This window comes from Centruroides sculpturatus, unplaced genomic scaffold, assembly GCF_000671375.1.
Source record: "Centruroides sculpturatus isolate CEXI.00-Female unplaced genomic scaffold, Cexi_2.0 scaffold2061, whole genome shotgun sequence".
In the NCBI taxonomy this organism is placed as follows: domain Eukaryota; kingdom Metazoa; phylum Arthropoda; class Arachnida; order Scorpiones; family Buthidae; genus Centruroides; species Centruroides sculpturatus.
Genome location: NW_019386151.1, coordinates 26,130 through 47,607, shown reverse-complemented (window position 1 = coordinate 47,607; position 21,478 = coordinate 26,130). Strand labels below are relative to the sequence as shown.

At 29.6% G+C, this 21,478-nt stretch overlaps 1 protein-coding gene across 1 annotated transcript; it reads left to right on the top strand.

Moving 5' to 3' along the window:
- The first annotated feature begins 652 nt into the window (after positions 1–652).
- Positions 653–19,820, top strand: LOC111613824 (alpha-tocopherol transfer protein-like). The gene is made up of 6 exons (XM_023355175.1): positions 653–715; positions 1,792–1,910; positions 4,315–4,557; positions 15,152–15,345; positions 18,223–18,336; positions 19,298–19,820. Exons 2-6 carry the CDS (start codon positions 1,823–1,825, stop codon positions 19,481–19,483), a joined length of 825 nt encoding a protein of 274 aa, XP_023210943.1. The 5' UTR covers positions 653–715; positions 1,792–1,822; the 3' UTR covers positions 19,484–19,820.
- The last annotated feature ends 1,658 nt before the right edge of the window (positions 19,821–21,478 follow it).

The following is a 21,478-nucleotide window of genomic DNA, read 5'->3' as shown; positions in this document are numbered from 1 at the left end:
AGATGTGTTTGCTCTACTCAACACAATAGATTATGGTAAGGCAAATAATATTATAGTGAATTAAAAGGAAAAGTAGAGTAATTAAAATTAAAGTTAAGTATGTACTTTAATTACATCAGTTGTTAACTATTGCCCATCTTTGTTAGGTTAATATAAAAAAATACAAATGTATATTATTGTAACATAGTCACAATAGCAGGTAGCAATTTGTAATCTTGTCTTAATTTAAAAATTTACGTGACTTCCGATCCAAACCCGAAGTAGGCATACGGTTAATCGGACTTTCGGCTTCTATACTTTTCATATCTGGTACTGGATTTTCATCTATCTCAATACATATTCGAGATAAACGAAGAACAGAGAGTCAGACAAACGACAGTGAAAAGTAATGGGTCTGCAATCAAAAAATTCCAGCCAAACATTTTCGTCACATAAAAAATTGAAATATTTTGCGCCAGGTTTGTTTCCACGTGGTTAAATTTTAAAATTTTTCAAATATTTCGATTCCAGACGTAATAGTAAATACTTTATTTATGTTCGTAATGTTATCAGGAATGAAGTGACGTTTGTACAGAAGAGAGATTGCAATCGTTTTTATTTATCTTTATATCTTAATGTATAAGTAGTTATCAGTTTATTTTATTCACATGCACAGCTGGTTAATTTCTATTGATTTGAACAATCGACAGACAAAAGTCTGCTTATATTAAATCAGGTTAGTTATTTTAGTAATAGATTTTCATACGAGTTTTACTTTATGTAGAGATATTTTTAAATGTTATCTAGAAATACTAAAATAATATCTATACAAATATTTTATATCGATTTATTGAAACCATTACAAAGTTGTTTCTGTTTTACAATCTGTGTTTATTGGAAGGACAAAGTTTCGATAAGTTTAAGTTTGTCCTTGCAACACCCAAATTGTATTAATTTTCTTCGTTAAAAATCGTTTTTATTTCTTATATAATAATGCTAAAATGTAAATAATACAAAATAGCTTTTAAGCTGCAAAATTAATGATTTATCCTTAGGAAAAATGTATTTTAAAATATATAATGCATAAAAGTACAAATTTATGGCTGATAAATTTACTACGAGTAGTTTGTAAGACTCTGGACTCTAAATTTGAATTTTTTAATAGCCATTTAATAAATATTTAAAAACATTAAAGGTCATCTCCAGCAGATATCATTAAAAATGTAATGTTTTATCAATAAAAAAATTTTTATGTAAAAATTCTCAAAACCAGAAGTAGATAGGACGAAACAGCTTTTTGTGTTAGAATCCTATTTAATTCTTCTATTAATGCACGGTTTAAATTTTTAAAAATAAAATTAATTAATTTTCTAAGATATTTTTTACGATTTACATAATTCACAAAAAATTAACGAATTTGATTTTCGAAATTTTAAACCGTATTCTAGTAGAAGAATTAAATAGGATTATAAGACAAAAGGCTATTTGATCCGGTCTTCGAGAATTTTTACAAAAGAATTTTTTCATACATAAAGCATTACATTCTAAGGCCATCTGCTGAAGATTGCGTGCGTAAAAAAGGTTACAATTAGCCTTAAGTGAGACTGTTCTTAAAACTTGAGGTTTACGATAAAGTTCGCGAAAGCTGAAACTGGGCCTATAAGAATTTCGATTTTTGTTTATTATAGTTTTATCTGATATAATTTGTGTTTATATTAAAAAAAATAAACTCCATTATATATTTAAAACATGTTAAATGTTTACTTATAACGTTTACAGCAGCATCTAAACAGTTTATAATTTCGTTTCCAGGACAGAAAGAATAAACTCTAGGATTATTAAGATGGATGCATTTCAGAAAATGTTTCCTGAGGACAGTAAAAATTACCCCTGGGATGAGAAAGCTCTTGAAGATTTTAAAAAAGTAATAAGTAAGTGTTATCATAAATATTATGGTACTGTATATAAAATATTTCGAATGTATTATTACGACGGTAAATTTATATAATATTATATATTTTTCAATAATTGGGCTGCAATTTGAAAAATTGTAGACCTATAAATTCCTACTGTCCGTTTATCTATCTGTCTTTGCTTAATCACGATAATGTAGTTAAGGAGGTGAAATATTAAATGAGATATGGAAAAACTAGGGACTCCCGTTTCCGATTAACTGTACAGCAAGTTTCGTTCTAAACAGACATTATGTTATTTCAAATTCGAATATTTTTCCCTAAAAGGAGTTAATTAGATGTACCGCATAATTCTGTTGCTAACAGGAAATGTATGATGTACAGGAGCATGACACTTAATTTCAGACGAAGTGTATATAGTTTAAATTGAACAAATTGCAGCAGGCATTCTGACGACGTCACAATATTGCTCGTTCTTTTATGAATTAAATTTGGAGATGGTTTTAGAATACACAACAGAATTAGTAAAATAGTCGGAAATAAAAATGTTAGTATAATTTGACTACAGAATTTTAAAATTTTATTCCAGTTAGAGTAGGTACGGAAGAATACAATGAAACCTCGATCATTTGTTTACTTATGAAATTTGTCTAAATCAAATGTGACGTTAAACGGAAAAACCTTTGTTATCAATACCCATATTGATAATACCAATGAGCCCTGAGAGTTGGTATTGGGTTCCCTCCTTGACAACGGGCTGGCCAAGATGTAATTTTCCGGAATATCTTCACGTTTGTAATATCTAATTAGAAACCAACTTGCCTTACAAAGTCTTTCCTGGAGACAGATCGAACACGTGTAACTTTGCCGTAAAGAAATAAACCAAACCGAAGAATCTCAGACAATAAGAGTTATATAAAACAGTGGAATCTACAGACAAGATCGAAGTTTAAGTATGTCACGTTATTTGGCGAAGCGATCCCTAAACAACGTAAGATTGTACGGTACGTTTATTAATTCACAAGGCTAAAGCATTCCTAATTTTATTTTTAAGAGAAATATTCATTCGAATTACATGAGAGGGGCGCGATATGGAGGTCCGATTCTCTTGATACGTTATCAAAAATCGAATTGAAATATTTAATTTGAAATAGAGTTCCAAATTCTAAATTTATATCATAAATGTTTTTTACTTTTTTATTAACAAATAATTCTGATACAGGTATGTGCCTCTTAACTATTCGGGATACGCTCTAAGAAATATGTTGTTAAACGAACGTTATTAAGTTTAATTAGACAAACGATATCCACTTATATAGGTCTAATATAACATAATCACAACAATCACTTAAACGTAGAAAATTTACAGTTGGTAACGAGTTTTTGCAACTTCATTATAATCTTAGGAAATCTTCGTCAAACAATGAATCAAATTCTCCATTTTTTAAAAATTTTTTTTATTTTTCTTCACTACTGACGTAAGTAGATTTATTTTCATTAATTAGTAAAAAAAAAGTTAGATAAAGGATCCTAAACCACATCTCTTCAGAAGTTTTTGTATCTGCTTCTTTTGCTCTTTTTCATTTTATTGATGCTTGGTTTTCTTTATCTATCTTATGCTCTATTGCGTGTATTTTAATACAGTTGCTTGCTCATTCTATATATTTTTGGTTTCAATATTTTCTTCGTTTTAAAATTAGAGATAACTGTTTACTTTGTTTACGTACGATAGTAACTCCAACATCAAGATATGAAGAAATTTTTTCAGTTGATATTATTTTGACTCGAGGGCTGTTGAGTTCATTTTTTTTTATTTTTATTCGAGAAATATTACTGTAGTTAATTTAATCTTTATATTAAATAAATTCCTGTTTATTATTTAAATATGCTGTATTTCAAGATGTGAAAGAATTTTTTCAGTTGATGTTACTTTGCATCGAGGGCTGTTGAGTTCATTTTTTTTTATTTTTATTCGAGAAATATTACTGTAGTTAATTTAATCTTTATATTAAATAAATTCCTGTTTATTATTTAAATATGCTGTATTTCAAGATGTGAAAGAAGCATTGCAGTTGATGTTACTTAGCATAGTTATGAAATTATATTTTTATGGTAAGACGTAATTTTAATGTTATGCCAAACACATAATATGCATACGTCATCTTTCTAGAATTACACTATGAAATTCGGTACACATATCAATAAGTAAACTGTATACACAACCAAAAATAAAGATATACTCGTATTAAACATTTAATAGAGATTATAGTATTTAAAATTCAAAATATCAAGTAGTATTTTTAATATCTATTAATTTCGGAAATATGTAAAAATGTCTTTGGTCATGAATCTTAAGATAATTTTTATAACAGTATTACTATTAAATGCATTATTTTATAATGAGTTTTAATTAATTTTTCAGTTCAACATAAAATCAAATGCAAAATGGACGACATTTTTCTTCTTGGATTTCTTCGTGGGATGGAATTTAATGTTGAAAGTTCACTTCAATTGCTTAGGAATTATTATTCTACAAGACTAGAATATCCGGCATATTTTAAAAATCTACTTCCATCAAAGTTAGAAAAAGCTTTATCTTCAAATTGTATGAGAGTTTTACCTCAGCCTGATCAAAATGGACGCTTTATTTGTATAGGACAATTGGGTAAGATTTCTAAAAAGTTTTAATTTATTTTTTAAGTTNAGGGTAATTCCAAGGAATTTTAACAAAAAAATTTTAATTGTAACTAATGTAATTTTAAACTAATATGTATATTTATTAACACCTTTCAAGATATCTCAAAAGTAAAGTTGACAGAAGAGGGGCAAATGCCCGAAACGCGTATCGGCCAACAAGATTTTACAAAGTAAAGAGTTATGCCAAAATGCCTAGTGTCTATCAATGCACCTATTTGTGACAGAAAAAACACAAACTATATTGTCTATACGTTTAATTTGGTAATTAAAAAATGAGAAAACATTTTAATTATATTAAATTTTTTCGTGTTTACATTAGAATGATTGCAATCAAGTATTTATCAAAGAAATGCATTACGTCAATTTGAACGTCATTGTCAAAGGATTATTGAAACTTTCTCTGCCACTCTTTCCTGCAAAACTACGAAATAAAGTAAGTAATTTTTATCCTAAAGAATATAGCAAAAAATATTGTATTTTAAAACATTATATTTTTAAACTAATTGCTTATTATCTATTATTTTTTATTTACTTATGAAACAATACACCAAGTTGTGCAACGTACAGTACATTTCGTTTTAAAAGGTTCTATTACTGACAAATTACAGAACAACGTTTATAAAATAATAATTTAAATATATCGCTGTTCTTATTGTTTGATATTTAGAATGTTTCGTTTATAAAGTAGTTGTTAATTCGAAACGGTGACATTTTTCTTAAGAGTATGCTTTATTTTCCTTGGATACTGCTTTGTCTTCCAAACACAAGAGTCAAACGTTTATGAAAATATTGCTGAAAACATTAATTAAGATATATCAAACGTATTATATTTAATTACTAAAACAGTATCAAAATAAATGACTGAGAACACCCTTTTTCATTAAACAGGCCTGTTTAATGCACAGAAGAAGTAAATTCTGATAACAAGACTACATAGGTAGCATCAGTCAATAAATTTTTTTTAAAAATATATTGTTACAAATGCATACAGTATATACAACTTACAATATAATATCTCTCTCTGTTTTTCCTTCACAATCATGAAGTTATTACATTAATTAGTAAATATATAATTGTTCACGATGACAAAGTAGGAATTCAGCTAGTTAAGTTACCTGTAGTGAAATTATGAATTTATTATTTAATTGCAGCAAACCCTCTACAATTACAATATAAAATAAAAAAAAAACAAAGAATGAATCATTAAAAGAGAATCGACATATTAGTTAGAAACGCTCTCTTTGTATGCAATTGCAAAATAAGTTGTTTTTTGGCTATTATATAAACTTATACTTTTATTACACTGAATACGTAACGTAAATATTTCAAAAGTAAATGAATATTAATGACGTTTAAATTATTGTTTTATAATAAATATAATAACTCGTTTACAGATATTTCCACATAGTGACATGACGTCTTTACATGAATTCATTCATCCAGAATATCTTCCTATTGAATATGGAGGTGAATTACCAGATTTTGATTCGAGTGAATTATTTGAAGTAGTAAGACAAAACGAAGAATTTTTTGTAAGAAACGAAGAATTTCTCAAGATCTACAATGAAACGGTTCAATAAATATTTTTTTCGAAAATTCAAATATTTTCTTCTGGTTAATATAAACTGTTAGCAAATACGAAAATTTATTTACTTTTGATACAAGAATTATATAAAACATTCCAAAGAAAATCAGTGTTTGAAGTTATACACTTTTAAATCATAGTCTTTCGTGTCTTCAATACTTATTTAAATAATATAGAATTCGAAAAAAATATTGTATGACGTATTGAATGAATTAAAAAGTGTTGAATATTTGTGGAATTTCCAATAAAATGAAAATGTTTAGAGGATATTTTTAATGTAATCAACAAATATTAATTAATTATACATTTAATTGTTACCAATTATAATCAAATTGTAGTAAATTACTCATAAAATTAATTTTTAAAATTGAATTTTAAGTGTGTTAGAAATTTTATTTTAAAAGCGATTTGCTGTGTTTAAAGAATTACAGCGCACTTTAAATTAAATAGTTAGAATTTTTAAATTATAAAGATGTTTAAAGTCTTTTTAAAATACAAGAACACTTGTTGAGATAAATGCAGTAAAACCTATATAAATAATATCATGAAGACAAACGTCCATTGTTCCAATGAATCTGTCGTTCTCAGGTTGTTTTGTACGCAATGTTATAAAGCAGAAAACAAGTTCCTGCAAAAAGACCGCTGTTTGGAAGTCACCGCAACTAGAGATTCAATTGTTATATAAATAGTGTTATAAATATATGTTAATTAAGTATTTTACTCTTCTTGTATATTAAAGTGTGTAATTAAATATGTTTAACTAGGTAATGGTATTTTAATACTCTATTTACATTAAATTTAGCAGAAACATATTTTTTTATTTATGTAATCTATTTAGATACTTGCTTGTTTATTACATTCGTACAGAATTATAATGAAAATTGTAATTAAACATAAAAATTTTGATGCATAGAAAAAATTTCTGATCAATGTTTTGGAAGTAAAAATAAAGAATTCAAAACAAATTATGTAACTTTTTTCATAAACAGATCCTCGTAGAGAGAGAACACGCATCAATTTTAAGTTACCTATAATTAAATGTTGAAGTGTAACAATGAACCAATTGTTTTTTCATTGTAAGTGTTGTTAGAATGTTTTTATTAACCATTAAAGTCGGACACAGGCTGAGGGTTTTCCTTATATTTTATATATTTTTTACTTAATTTAACCCATTTAATGCACCTTTCGTCCACTATTATAATAAATTGCCAAATGATATTTAATTAATTAAGAAGGGATTTTTGAAAATTCCTTCTGCGAGGGCTAGAGGGAGAGGATTAAGGCTTTACCTGAAGAACGACTTATACAGTACTATTTTAAATGCGATTTATTGTTTTTATCAGCGTTTAGTCTTCATTGAGTACTTGGGTGCAGTAAATGCATAACATTTTAGACATTGTTATAAATATTTTTATATATTTTGATTTTTTAAGCAAATGTTGCAAGCGTTTTAAATTCGAATTTGTTGTTGCATATTGGTTCGATTATAGAACGATTGTAAACGTTCCAGAAAATTAAGCAAATTGAAAATAGTTCGTTTAATTCTCATCAATTCTCAACATTCTCAGCAGTAGGTGTTGTATAACAATTACTATGGTTGTTGAAATACTGAATATAAATGGGGTTTGCTTGTAATACCCCCACGGGCGAAGTCGCGGGTAACAGCTAATTATATAATAAAATGTAAACATTGAAAAAAACACAAACATTTCCGAGATGTTCGATTGAAATATATAGAATGTTTATTATCATAAGGTACAAGCATACATTAATTGAAGAATTTCGAAATTGTTATTTGCAATGTCTATTACATTGATAGCTAGGAAAGTGACTATAACAATTATTTTACATATCATTGGAACTATCACTGAAAAAAAGATTCCATCCCCGAGTAACATAATTGACCCAAAAGTACAATAAAATACTATAAAAAACAAAATATAAATATTTTTAAAACGATAAAAAGTATAATAAGAAAGAAACATAATACCCAACTTCACTGTCTGTAACCGCCGTTCTTCTTCTCCAATACAGAAGACTTTGCAAACGTTTTCGAACCTAATGTGGTTCTCCTTCAGGCGCTATGGAATTTCCTATATGAATTCGAATTTCCAGAATTAACCGTTGTTTTTGAAAATTTTTTGGAACGTTGTCACGTATTACCGATGGCGTCATTGTAGACTTGCGCATTTTCCGTATGTTGTTATGTTAGAGATTTATTGAGGAAGGCTTCCCATGCTGTTGATATCTTCATTTCTCATTTGAAGTTAATGCAGTGCTTATTCCTGAGGGTGTTAAGGCAAATGTATACGGCCTCAAGCCATCTGAGGTGTTCTGTGCGGACCTTTCGCCATAACACCCTCAGGAATAAGCACTGCATTAACTTCAAATGAGAAATGAAGATATCTACAGCATGGGAAGCCTTCCTCAATAAAACTCTAAAGTAACAACATACGAATAATACGGAAGTCTACAATGACGCCATCGGTCACACGTGACAACGTTCCAAAAAAATTTTCAAAAACAACGGTTAATTCTGGAAATTCGAATTTATATAAAAAATTCCATAGCGCCTGAAGAAGAACCACATTAGGTTCGAAAACGTTTGCAAAGTCCTCTGTATTGGAGAAGAAGAACGCCGGTTACAGGCAGTGAAGTTGGGTAATTTATCTATTCCGGTGTTAAAATTTCTGTATAGAAACATCATACATTATGTAAAAAGCATTGTCATAAATGTTTATATTTTTTTAAAATCTTGACGAAGGATATAATCAATAGGCGACACGTAATCAATGAAGCGATTTAAAAAAGATCAACGACTTAATGCTAGTCAATAATAAAGAGTATTTAGAAATGATTATGACGTAGATATTTCAGTGGGAAGTTTCAACCTGTGCCAGTAATTATATATTATTCCTGATGTTGTCGAAACCGTGTTGTATTTGCTTATTGTGTACAGGCACAATGAAGTGACGTTTTTTTCAACACTGGGCTAGTTGAATCTTTTATTTAGTCTAACTAAATAAAAGATTCAACTAGCCCAGTGTTGAAAAAAACGTCACTTCATTGTGCCTGTACACAATATATATTATTCCATTAAAATATTTATAGATTCGGTCGAAATACTAAACTTTTAGAAATTGGGTAGTCCCTGTCTGAGTCTTTCGACATCGGAATGTACGGAATAAGTGTACGGAAAATGGCAAAATTGTTTACTTGTTCTTTAATAACTTTGAGTAATAAAGAAGGGGCAGACATTGCTCAGATTACTATGCAGTAATCTATTAAAGATTAAAAATTTCTAAAGAAAATCGGCCTTAGTACACTTTTTAAGGATATAGGTTTAAAACACGGCCATTAAATTCCACAGCAAATTGCGATAGATTTTGCGATTTTTCTACATCACCTTTAAAAGTCAATTTATTGTCAAAGACAAATCCCAAACCACTATACGAAATTACATAATTTTAAACATCATTATAAATGTATAAATGCGAAAGTGGCAGATCTGTACTCAGAGAGAAACACATCACTACAGTTTTACGAGTATTAATTCTTAAATTTACTTTCCTAAAAGCTAATGATAAAATTTTAAGATCGGTTTGTAAAACGTTAGGATCGTGATTTATAAGAATTATAACGCAGGCATACTATAAATTTAGGATTGATATTGTTGAAGAGATTGTTAATGTATGCAGAGACAAATAGTCGCTCAAAACTCATCGTTGAAATGCCACCCATACACCTAATAATCAAACTCAAGCAAAAGTTGCAAGTAGTAACAAGAGATGTTGCATCACGAATGCAGAGTTGAGCCTGACAAGTGAGTGACAGTAACAGTATTGATAGACAGCTACGAATGATAATAACATAATGAGGCAAAAACGATGTTGCGATTCACATTGCAGAGTGACGCCACTAAATGACATATCCAACAGGTACATTGAAAACACTAAACGATTGATTAAAATAGAGATGAGAAAAATGACATACACGAACTATGTCCCAGACTCCAAATAAGCTGAGACATATCTCTGCATCAAAACACAACAGCTAAACGGAACTGAAGTGTTATTGCAGAAATGGCAAATTTTCGCGTAAAGTTATTCAAGTTTACGTGAATTTTAACATTCAGTATATACAATATTAAACCGTAATATTTTGCACTTTTCAGATAATGACCGAAATGAATGTAAAAAAATTCCGATACGAGAATTGTTTTCAACACAATAATTACTATCCGTTTATACTGTTTTATACTATTTACACATAAAGAAAAATTTCATCTACATAAATACTTTTTATCATCTTTTAAATTAACATAAATTTTTACTTAGCAGTAAAATAATGTACGTAAAATTGACTTGCGTGTTAATAAAAATATACAGGAAAAGTTTATCCGAAGAAATTGCTCGAGTTTCTACTTAATGCAATAGTGTGAGATTATACTTATTTATTTATGTATACGAATGCAACAAACTTTCGATAATTTATCATTTTCCTCTTGATCAAGCACAGCTCTAGCCTTTTTGTCTACAAGTAATTCTAAAATAAAAACGATAATTGCAAACAAATAACCTGAGACAAGAAGATAGAAGGCTCCTAAAAAGTTTGATAAACTTAATGCTTCAAATTGATTTTCTATTTTCTCATTTCTATACTTTGTTTTATGCTGGGCTTGAATTATTCCGGTTTCGAACAATCGAGAAACCCTAAAAATAGAAGAAAAACAATTTATATTCATATAGTCAGAAATAATAATTGTAATTAAAGAATAAACATGAACTACAGAATTCAGCATATTACAATGTAAACACATATTTGCGCCGCACACATGGTTGTTTTTGAATTATTCAGACACTATATTTGTTTTACTTTCTCAGCTGTGTTATACGTAACAGGGGTGAAATATGATGTAAAGTAATGGCTTTTAAGTGCAGAGAGGAAAAAAAAAGAAGCGCGACGTTGACAATTGGACCCACGTGTGATCCAGTGGCGTGCCGCCCTTGGAAGCGGTGGACGCGCCGCTTTCCATTGTAGTTTCTAAAATATAAATACATATTGCACGATTATTTTCATAAGTTAACGTACTTTGAATTAATTAAGATTAATATTTTATTATAACCGCATTATGTATCTTATTACAATTTTCTATACTACACGTGAAAAAACGATAAGATTGCTATTGTATATTCGAATATCAGTGGCTTAATAGAACCGCTGTATTGTCGAAACCGGGTCAGCTTCCAAACAGCCAGATTATACGCATTTGCGGATGCGCTTTACAGAGCATTAACCTCACGCGGTTCAGCTGTGAAAGTTACACACGTATAAAGTTTCCAATGATTCTATCCAGGACCGGTTCTAGTCTGTTAGCTGCCTGCCTACTAGATGTTTGGCCGCCCTCGCTCGATTATGCTAATCATGAGTACATTTATAACTTATAAGTAAATTCCTATCGGTTGAGTTATGTTTCTGTGATAGTTCTGTATACTTGACAGGAGTTTAAAAAAATTCATTAAAATATTTGATATATTTATTCTTTTTTTATTCTGCTCTCCAATTTTGTATTACTTACGGATTTCAATGTTAATTAATCTAGAGTGTTATTACGATTTCGCATGTCCCGTCTATAAGGAAATGCAGAAAACAAGAGTACAATTCCTATACAATGTTAAAAATTAACTGTTACTTTGGCAGCATCATTTACAACCAAATTTAATGAATGAGACGCACGAGGTATAAAAAAATCTCTAGAATTTATATTTCTTAAATTTACAATTTATGTATCTGTTGTCATAAAAATTTGTCTTTCCACTTCCTTCCCAAGACTACAAATATTCGAGTACAAAGTAACTAGTTTCGACTTATTTCTACTTAACAAGTAGTTAAATAGTTTAGAGATGAGAGAATTAGAGACATAAATAAAACCATGCTGAAAGAGACGGAATTTTACTTAAACAAAAGCTTAACAGAACCAATCTCTAGCCCNTTCTCAGTTTACAGGACGATTAATTTCTAAGTCATTCATACGTATTTATTCCCTGTAACCGGAACAAAATTTTACTTTTAAAACTAATGGTAAATACCATATTTGTATTCTTCAAGAGTGAATTTAATCCTAATAACACACTGCAAATATAAGAAACGAGACGCGCTGTGTTAAGTAGGATTAATTAATGAGAGTAATCATAAAACAAAGTGATTTTGTTTTCCGTTTGGAAAGGCAGTTTTTCAATTCACCGTTAATCATACTTTACCAATTTCTCAAGGATCTCTTTAAGGGAGGATCTGAGTGAAAGCTACTGGCCCAGCTTTGAAATGGACAGTCGTTGGACATGAAGAATTTCTTTAAAAGAGGACCAGAAAAAGAAGAAGAAGAGAGGAAATGAAATAAACAAAGCCTTGTTGGAGTGTCGACAGAAAGAAAGAATGTTACGATAGCGTTTGGACTCTCTACGAAGTTATCTGTGTAATTTTCAATCTAAACATAAACACCTGAGATGTACGCCAACAGGAAAAATAATTTACATAAAATTTACATAATATAGTCTAATAATTTACATTATGATAATTTACATAAAAGTCAAATTTGTTTCTCATAGGAGATTTTCTTCGGTAAAGGTAAACTTCGTACATGAAAAAGGTACACAACAGATTTTTATTATCGTTTCCTACATTTCATTTTAAAGAACCAAGCTAATATAAAGCGAGAAAAGTAAAATAGCTATATCTCCGTTAACTGTGACCTATTGACCAGGAAGTTTCTTTAGCACTATACTAATAACAATAGAGGCTTAAGTTTAAAATTTGAGCTTTCTACATCCAATAATTTATTTTCTCTACGGGTGTCTGGTGAAATAAATATAAGAAAAATTTCCAGCAAAGAGTTACTTAACTTTCCTGTCAACATTTTATGGCGCCATTTGCTATTATATTTTATTTAAAATGTTTTTTTATTTTTTAATTACTATAAAATGAAAAGTTCTTAATTTCGAGGTAGGGATTGGATTTGTAAAAAAATTGCAAATGCTAATAACGAGTAAAAACCTCTTTATGTCCGACCCTAATGAAGATATTACACGACTCCTTTTACTCCTAGCCTTTTCAATTTTTAATCACTAAAATGTAATAGCATCAATCCACCAATACACGAATCTCCTTGCAAAATTTCATAATTTTTCGACAAAAAGCACGGGAGTTATTAGCTTCAAACAGGGTGAACAAAATCGTGCTACTCAACACACTAACATCTATACATAAAGAAAATAACCCAATTTTCTCTGTACTTTTCATGGTCCCCTGGATCCAAAAATTTAAAAGTATTCGTTGAGAAGTGTCGTTTTTCGACGGATTGCCATACTTTCTTTCTGTTATATATAAAAGAGCAAGGACGTAATACAGCATTTTGGCGGTTTTTGCACATTTCGATTACTAATATTTCGGCAAGCCCTTTATTGAAAATGCTGAAATTTTGCAGGCTACCTAAGTGAATAATTATATTTCGAATGAGATATACAGAATTATTATAGGCCTTTACAGATGAAGAAATTGAACCAAAAAGTTTCTTGTATATTTAGTGAGTCAGTGACTTTTTCAATTGGCATGAAGTCACTGCCATCACTCGATGTGAAATCAGTATATACTTGTGAATTGTAGAATGATCAAAGAAAAATAACAAAGATTTTTCGAAGATGAATAATAAGTAAATTTTGATTAAAGAAAATGTCGGGATAATTTGAATCTTTCATATGTTCGCTTTTGTGCAATTACGCAACGTTATTCATTGTCTCGGATTGGAGAATACGAGAGTTGTAAGACACACAAATCATCCACATACTACTAAACACAGATGTGAGTCGGCTTTCCTTAATGAAACGACTGCCTCATCGCAGATCGACGATGTTTTTTAGCCCAAAATTAGATAAATGGATGCATAAATAAGGATGTAAAGTAGAACAGAAGAATCTTTTGATTGGTGTAAGACACTGTAATATAAAACACTTCGTTTACTGCTATAAGAAGTACACATGGAAAAGTTACGAAAGAAACTTCAGCAGAGTATGTATTAGCGCGAAGTAACGAACAGCGATAAGAATTGCAGTAGAACGAATTAAAAATAATTTAGTTTTATTTTTACTTTTTGTTTGAGAATAATAACTACTGAACGGCGTGAGTTACTCCTAAACAATAGACTGACCACATAGAGTTTTCCACATTTTATTATATATCTCACATCTAAATGGAGATATTTCTCAAAGATAACATTTCGATGGTAGTAAATATCTACTGTGTTCTATTTTGTTTATCTCTTAGCGTTGAATTGCATTAAACTCAAATGTCAAACTTGCGAAATACACGAATTAGATCTACAGTATTATAACGTATTTCATGTTTTAATTTTATGTAATATATATGTAATTTTAGACTTAGTTTTGTAGTTTTAACATAAAGTTGAAATGCAATGTACTTTTGCTAATCCGGACTAATAATCACACAGTTATACGAATTAGCATGGTTATATATGAAGAAAAGAATGTTAGTATACTGAAGACTCTGGATATTACTCTATAATACATGAAAGGATTAACTACAAATTTCAAAAGTCTATTTTACAAATGAGTAGGTAAGAAACCATTAATTTCTATCATGTGTAGAGTAAGCATGGTTAATATAATATGAAGTTTACAAAAATGTATACACATAATTTATAAGCAACATAAATATTAGAATATGTGTAAACAAATACACAGGATACACATAAACGTTGATCAAAGTGCACACTCCTCTTGCTAACAGCAACCAAGTACAACAAACACAATGCTGCCAGAAATTACTTGAATTAAGATGAACCTTCGGAAAATAAAGGATGTGGTGAAATTTCAAAATTTATTTACTTTCGGAGTAACAAAAGTGCACTGTATTTTCATATAAATAAGAGTATTTTAATTTATTCTTGATATTTTTTAATATACAGAATATTGGGATCCTTCAGAAGTACCTTTGATAGATGTTTACCGCCTAACGTTCCTCTTAGCAGATTTATTCTTTACTTTACACCAATGTCAAGAGAATGGAATAGTTTTAATTTTAGACAGTAAAAATTCCACTTTTAAGCAATTAATGGAATACACACCACGATTTATACACAACTTAGTAAGCTTAATAAGTGTAAGTATAAACTTTTTACTTAACATTTTAATTTGTTTAAATTCAAAGTAAAAATCACTAATATTTAAACAAAATTTTAATAACATCTTTTATTGAATTTCTGTTTCTGATATTTCTGTTACAATAATAAACCCAGTTGAATGCGCAAGTATAGTTTTTCCACGACATCACCCGCTTAATAAGAAACCAGCAATTGAATTGGGCATAGGATTAAACACAACTCAGACATTAAATACTTAGGACTAAAGATTGACGAGACTTTAACGTTGAAATCACACATCAACCACATCTACAAGAAGGGAGTTACGATACCCCACTCTGTACTCTGCATTTCTCGGAACATGTGGGGAATAAATTATAAGACCAGACAGACAATTTATAAATGTGCAATCGAACCGGCCATTACTTATGGGGCTGAGATCTGGGGAGAAGCCGCCAACGAGCAAAACATTAAGAAACGTCTTAACTCAATCCAATGAATGAGTTTAATATCGATAGCTAAAGCATATAGAACAAGACCGACAAACGCATTACATGTAATTTCAAACATTCTACCACTAGACCTAGAAGTTTTAAAAATATATTGGATAAACCAACTTTTAGGTCAAAGTGTAAAGTGCAATCAAACTCCCATTGTTCATGCTTCCATGGAGGAATTTATAAAAGACGTTCAGAAGTACAGCCTGGACTCACAGCAAAAGACATAGTTCACCCTGCTAAACCAAACTCGAAAATTACCGAGGCACCAGCAGTAAATGACAAAACGTACAATGTGTTTACTTACGGGTGCAAATCTGTCGAGGGCATTAGTCGTTAATAACACCTCTGAAAGGTCAAATTTACCAGGCCTGCTTCAAGTTAGGAATGAAATGTTCAAACTACCAAGCCGAAATTTTGGCTATTTTGAGGGCGTTGCAATATATCAGAGAAGCGGATGTTCAGAAACAAGACAATACACATCAACAGCAATAGCAAAAACGGCCCCAGTCCAAATCTAGAATCTACGTACGAAGTTAACTATAGTTCAAGAAACTATCAACCTTGTGATGCTACTTAGGGAAAAGACGATTAAAACCCTTTTAAACTGGGTCAAAGGGCATGCTGGGATAACTGGAAACGAACGAGCCGACCTACTCGCAAAAAAGGCAGCTAAGGCTGACATGTCCATCTCTTTCAACACCAACTAGTCAAGTCCTAACTAGACAACATCATGACCCAAATCTGGCAACAGAGGTGGAAAGCAGAAAAAACAGGCAGACTTGCCTTCCAAATTTTTCCAAGCATTCAGAACGGGAGGCACATATCATTTTACCATCCAAACTTCATTACCACCCAAATCGTTACAGGGTACGGGAACTTCAGGATATACCTCAAGTGTTTCCTGAACAAAGGGAATGGGAAATGCCCCTGTGCCCTAGATGAGGATCAAGATGTGCAGCATGTCATCTTTTTGTGCACTAGATACAAAAATTAAAGACGAATTTTAGCGAGCACGATGTATGACCATGCCAGTTGAAAACCTTTTTCATGAATCAAAAGACCCTACAGGTTCTTGAAACTTTCATCAGAGCTGCAGACATTCTAAAGTATAACAGCATGGCGAACTATTCAGCGGTTCCCCTCTGGTTAGAGAGGGTTGTATATACACGTTTTGTTTTGGCCCGATGGCAAGTCAGCTGTTGGGGCTCTTTTCTCATATACTGGCTGTATTGTACATGCGCGATTGTTTTTCTTTTTCTTTTGTTACCTCCAATATTATGGAGGCCCTGTCATTTGTACAAACGCGACCGTTTTCTTATGTTACTTCCTCAACCATGGAGGGCTTTGTCTGTTTTTTCCCGCAAGTGAGTTGTTCATACGCATTTTGTGTGTCGATTTCCAAAACAAGTTAGCTGTTATGGAGGTCGTACTGCCTCAATTTGCAGACAGTTATTCTGTACACAGCTATATGTTTGTAATTTGTATTCATTCGTGTTATATAATTGGCACTCGGTGGCGCTCTGAAGTCTCATGTTTCAAACTATACCTGTCATTCTTTTCTTTTCTTCATTCTTCTCACATCTGCTGTAACCCTTCATATTTCCTTTTTCAAGGCTATACATATTGGTGGAGGCCTTCTACTCCTTTAGTAAATGTAAAATGTAAAATGTTACAAAGTCTGAAATTATACTTCCTCCTAAACAATCAAATTTTACAATACGTTGCCTACTAAAGAGTCATGAAACAGCAGTTTATTTTTACTAAAAAGTAGTGCTTTGTTATGGTTTCTTACTATAAGCAGTAACTATTGTAATCATTTAATATTTAATAGAAAACTTATTTAGTTTTTGGTAGGAAAAACCATTATTTAATAGGTAATCGCTGTAAATTCTTGCTTTATAGTAAAAAAACTATGAATACCATAAACAGTAGCGTATCGTAGTGGGGGCGCTACGCTACTGACTACAAGCAGTTTTGTAGGAAAAGCAAGTAGTTTCTTACTAAATAATAACTTTTCTATTGAAATATTCAGAATATTTCAACAACACAGCTCATACTGGTGATGTCAGGAGTTGAGTCCTGTTGAGGGTAATTCCAAGGAATTTTAACAAAAAAATTTTAATTGTAACTAATGTAATTTTAAACTAATATGTATATTTATTAACACCTTTCAAGATATCTCAAAAGTAAAGTTGACAGAAGAGGGGCAAATGCCCGAAACGCGTATCGGCCAACAAGATTTTACAAAGTAAAGAGTTATGCCAAAATGCCTAGTGTCTATCAATGCACCTATTTGTGACAGAAAAAACACAAACTATATTGTCTATACGTTTAATTTGGTAATTAAAAAATGAGAAAACATTTTAATTATATTAAATTTTTTCGTGTTTACATTAGAATGATTGCAATCAAGTATTTATCAAAGAAATGCATTACGTCAATTTGAACGTCATTGTCAAAGGATTATTGAAATTTTCTCTGTCACTTTTTCCTGCAAAACTACGAAATAAAGTAAGTAATTTTTATCCTAAAGAATATAGCAAAAAATATTGTATTTTAAAACATTATATTTTTAAACTAATTGCTTATTATCTATTATTTTTTATTTACTTATGAAACAATACACCAAGTTGTGCAACGTACAGTACATTTCGTTTTAAAAGGTTCTATTACTGACAAATTACAGAACAACGTTTATAAAATAATAATTTAAATATATCGCTGTTCTTATTGTTTGATATTTAGAATGTTTCGTTTATAAAGTAGTTGTTAATTCGAAACGGTGACATTTTTCTTAAGAGTATGCTTTATTTTCCTTGGATACTGCTTTGTCTTCCAAACACAAGAGTCAAACGTTTATGAAAATATTGCTGAAAACATTAATTAAGATATATCAAACGTATTATATTTAATTACTGAAACAGTATCAAAATAAATGACTGAGAACACCCTTTTTCATTAAACAGGCCTGTTTAATGCACAGAAGAAGTAAATTCTGATAACAAGACTACATAGGTAGCATCAGTCAATAAATTTTTTTTAAAAATATATTGTTACAAATGCATACAGTATATACAACTTACAATATAATATCTCTCTCTGTTTTTCCTTCACAATCATGAAGTTATTACATTAATTAGTAAATATATAATTGTTCACGATGACAAAGTAGGAATTCAGCTAGTTAAGTTACCTGTAGTGAAATTATGAATTTATTATTTAATTGCAGCAAACCCTCTACAATTACAATATAAAATAAAAAAAAAACAAAGAATGAATCATTAAAAGAGAATCGACATATTAGTTAGAAACGCTCTCTCTGTATGCAATTGCAAAATAAGTTGTTTTTTGGCTATTATATAGACTTATACTTTTATTACACTGAATACGTAACGTAAATATTTCAAAAGTAAATGAATATTAATGACGTTTAAATTATTGTTTTATAATAAATATAATAACTCGTTTACAGATATTTCCACATAGTGACATGACGTCTTTACATGAATTCATTCATCCAGAATATCTTCCTATTGAATATGGAGGTGAATTACCAGATTTTGATTCGAGTGAATTATTTGAAGTAGTAAGACAAAACGAAGAATTTTTTGTAAGAAACGAAGAATTTCTCAAGATCTACAATGAAACGGTTCAATAAATATTTTTTTCGAAAATTCAAATATTTTCTTCTGGTTAATATAAACTGTTAGCAAATACGAAAATTTATTTACTTTTGATACAAGAATTATATAAAACATTCCAAAGAAAATCAGTGTTTGAAGTTATACACTTTTAAATCATAGTCTTTCGTGTCTTCAATACTTATTTAAATAATATAGAATTCGAAAAAAATATTGTATGACGTATTGAATGAATTAAAAAGTGTTGAATATTTGTGGAATTTCCAATAAAATGAAAATGTTTAGAGGATATTTTTAATGTAATCAACAAATATTAATTAATTATACATTTAATTGTTACCAATTATAATCAAATTGTAGTAAATTACTCATAAAATTAATTTTTAAAATTGAATTTTAAGTGTGTTAGAAATTTTATTTTAAAAGCGATTTGCTGTGTTTAAAGAATTACAGCGCACTTTAAATTAAATAGTTAGAATTTTTAAATTATAAAGATGTTTAAAGTCTTTTTAAAATACAAGAACACTTGTTGAGATAAATGCAGTAAAACCTATATAAATAATATCATGAAGACAAACGTCCATTGTTCCAATGAATCTGTCGTTCTCAGGTTGTTTTGTACGCAATGTTATAAAGCAGAAAACAAGTTCCTGCAAAAAGACCGCTGTTTGGAAGTCACCGCAACTAGAGATTCAATTGTTATATAAATAGTGTTATAAATATATGTTAATTAAGTATTTTACTCTTCTTGTATATTAAAGTGTGTAATTAAATATGTTTAACTAGGTAATGGTATTTTAATACTCTATTTACATTAAATTTAGCAGAAACATATTTTTTTATTTATGTAATCTATTTAGATACTTGCTTGTTTATTACATTCGTACAGAATTATAATGAAAATTGTAATTAAACATAAAAATTTTGATGCATAGAAAAAATTTCTGATCAATGTTTTGGAAGTAAAAATAAAGAATTCAAAACAAATTATGTAACTTTTTTCATAAACAGATCCTCGTAGAGAGAGAACACGCATCAATTTTAAGTTACCTATAATTAAATGTTGAAGTGTAACAATGAACCAATTGTTTTTTCATTGTAAGTGTTGTTAGAATGTTTTTATTAACCATTAAAGTCGGACACAGGCTGAGGGTTTTCCTTATATTTTATATATTTTTTACTTAATTTAACCCATTTAATGCACCTTTCGTCCACTATTATAATAAATTGCCAAATGATATTTAATTAATTAAGAAGGGATTTTTGAAAATTCCTTCTGCGAGGGCTAGAGGGAGAGGATTAAGGCTTTACCTGAAGAACGACTTATACAGTACTATTTTAAATGCGATTTATTGTTTTTATCAGCGTTTAGTCTTCATTGAGTACTTGGGTGCAGTAAATGCATAACATTTTAGACATTGTTATAAATATTTTTATATATTTTGATTTTTTAAGCAAATGTTGCAAGCGTTTTAAATTCGAATTTGTTGTTGCATATTGGTTCGATTATAGAACGATTGTAAACGTTCCAGAAAATTAAGCAAATTGAAAATAGTTCGTTTAATTCTCATCAATTCTCAACATTCTCAGCAGTAGGTGTTGTATAACAATTACTATGGTTGTTGAAATACTGAATATAAATGGGGTTTGCTTGTAATACCCCCACGGGCGAAGTCGCGGGTAACAGCTAATTATATAATAAAATGTAAACATTGAAAAAAACACAAACATTTCCGAGATGTTCGATTGAAATATATAGAATGTTTATTATCATAAGGTACAAGCATACATTAATTGAAGAATTTCGAAATTGTTATTTGCAATGTCTATTACATTGATAGCTAGGAAAGTGACTATAACAATTATTTTACATATCATTGGAACTATCACTGAAAAAAAGATTCCATCCCCGAGTAACATAATTGACCCAAAAGTACAATAAAATACTATAAAAAACAAAATATAAATATTTTTAAAACGATAAAAAGTATAATAAGAAAGAAACATAATAC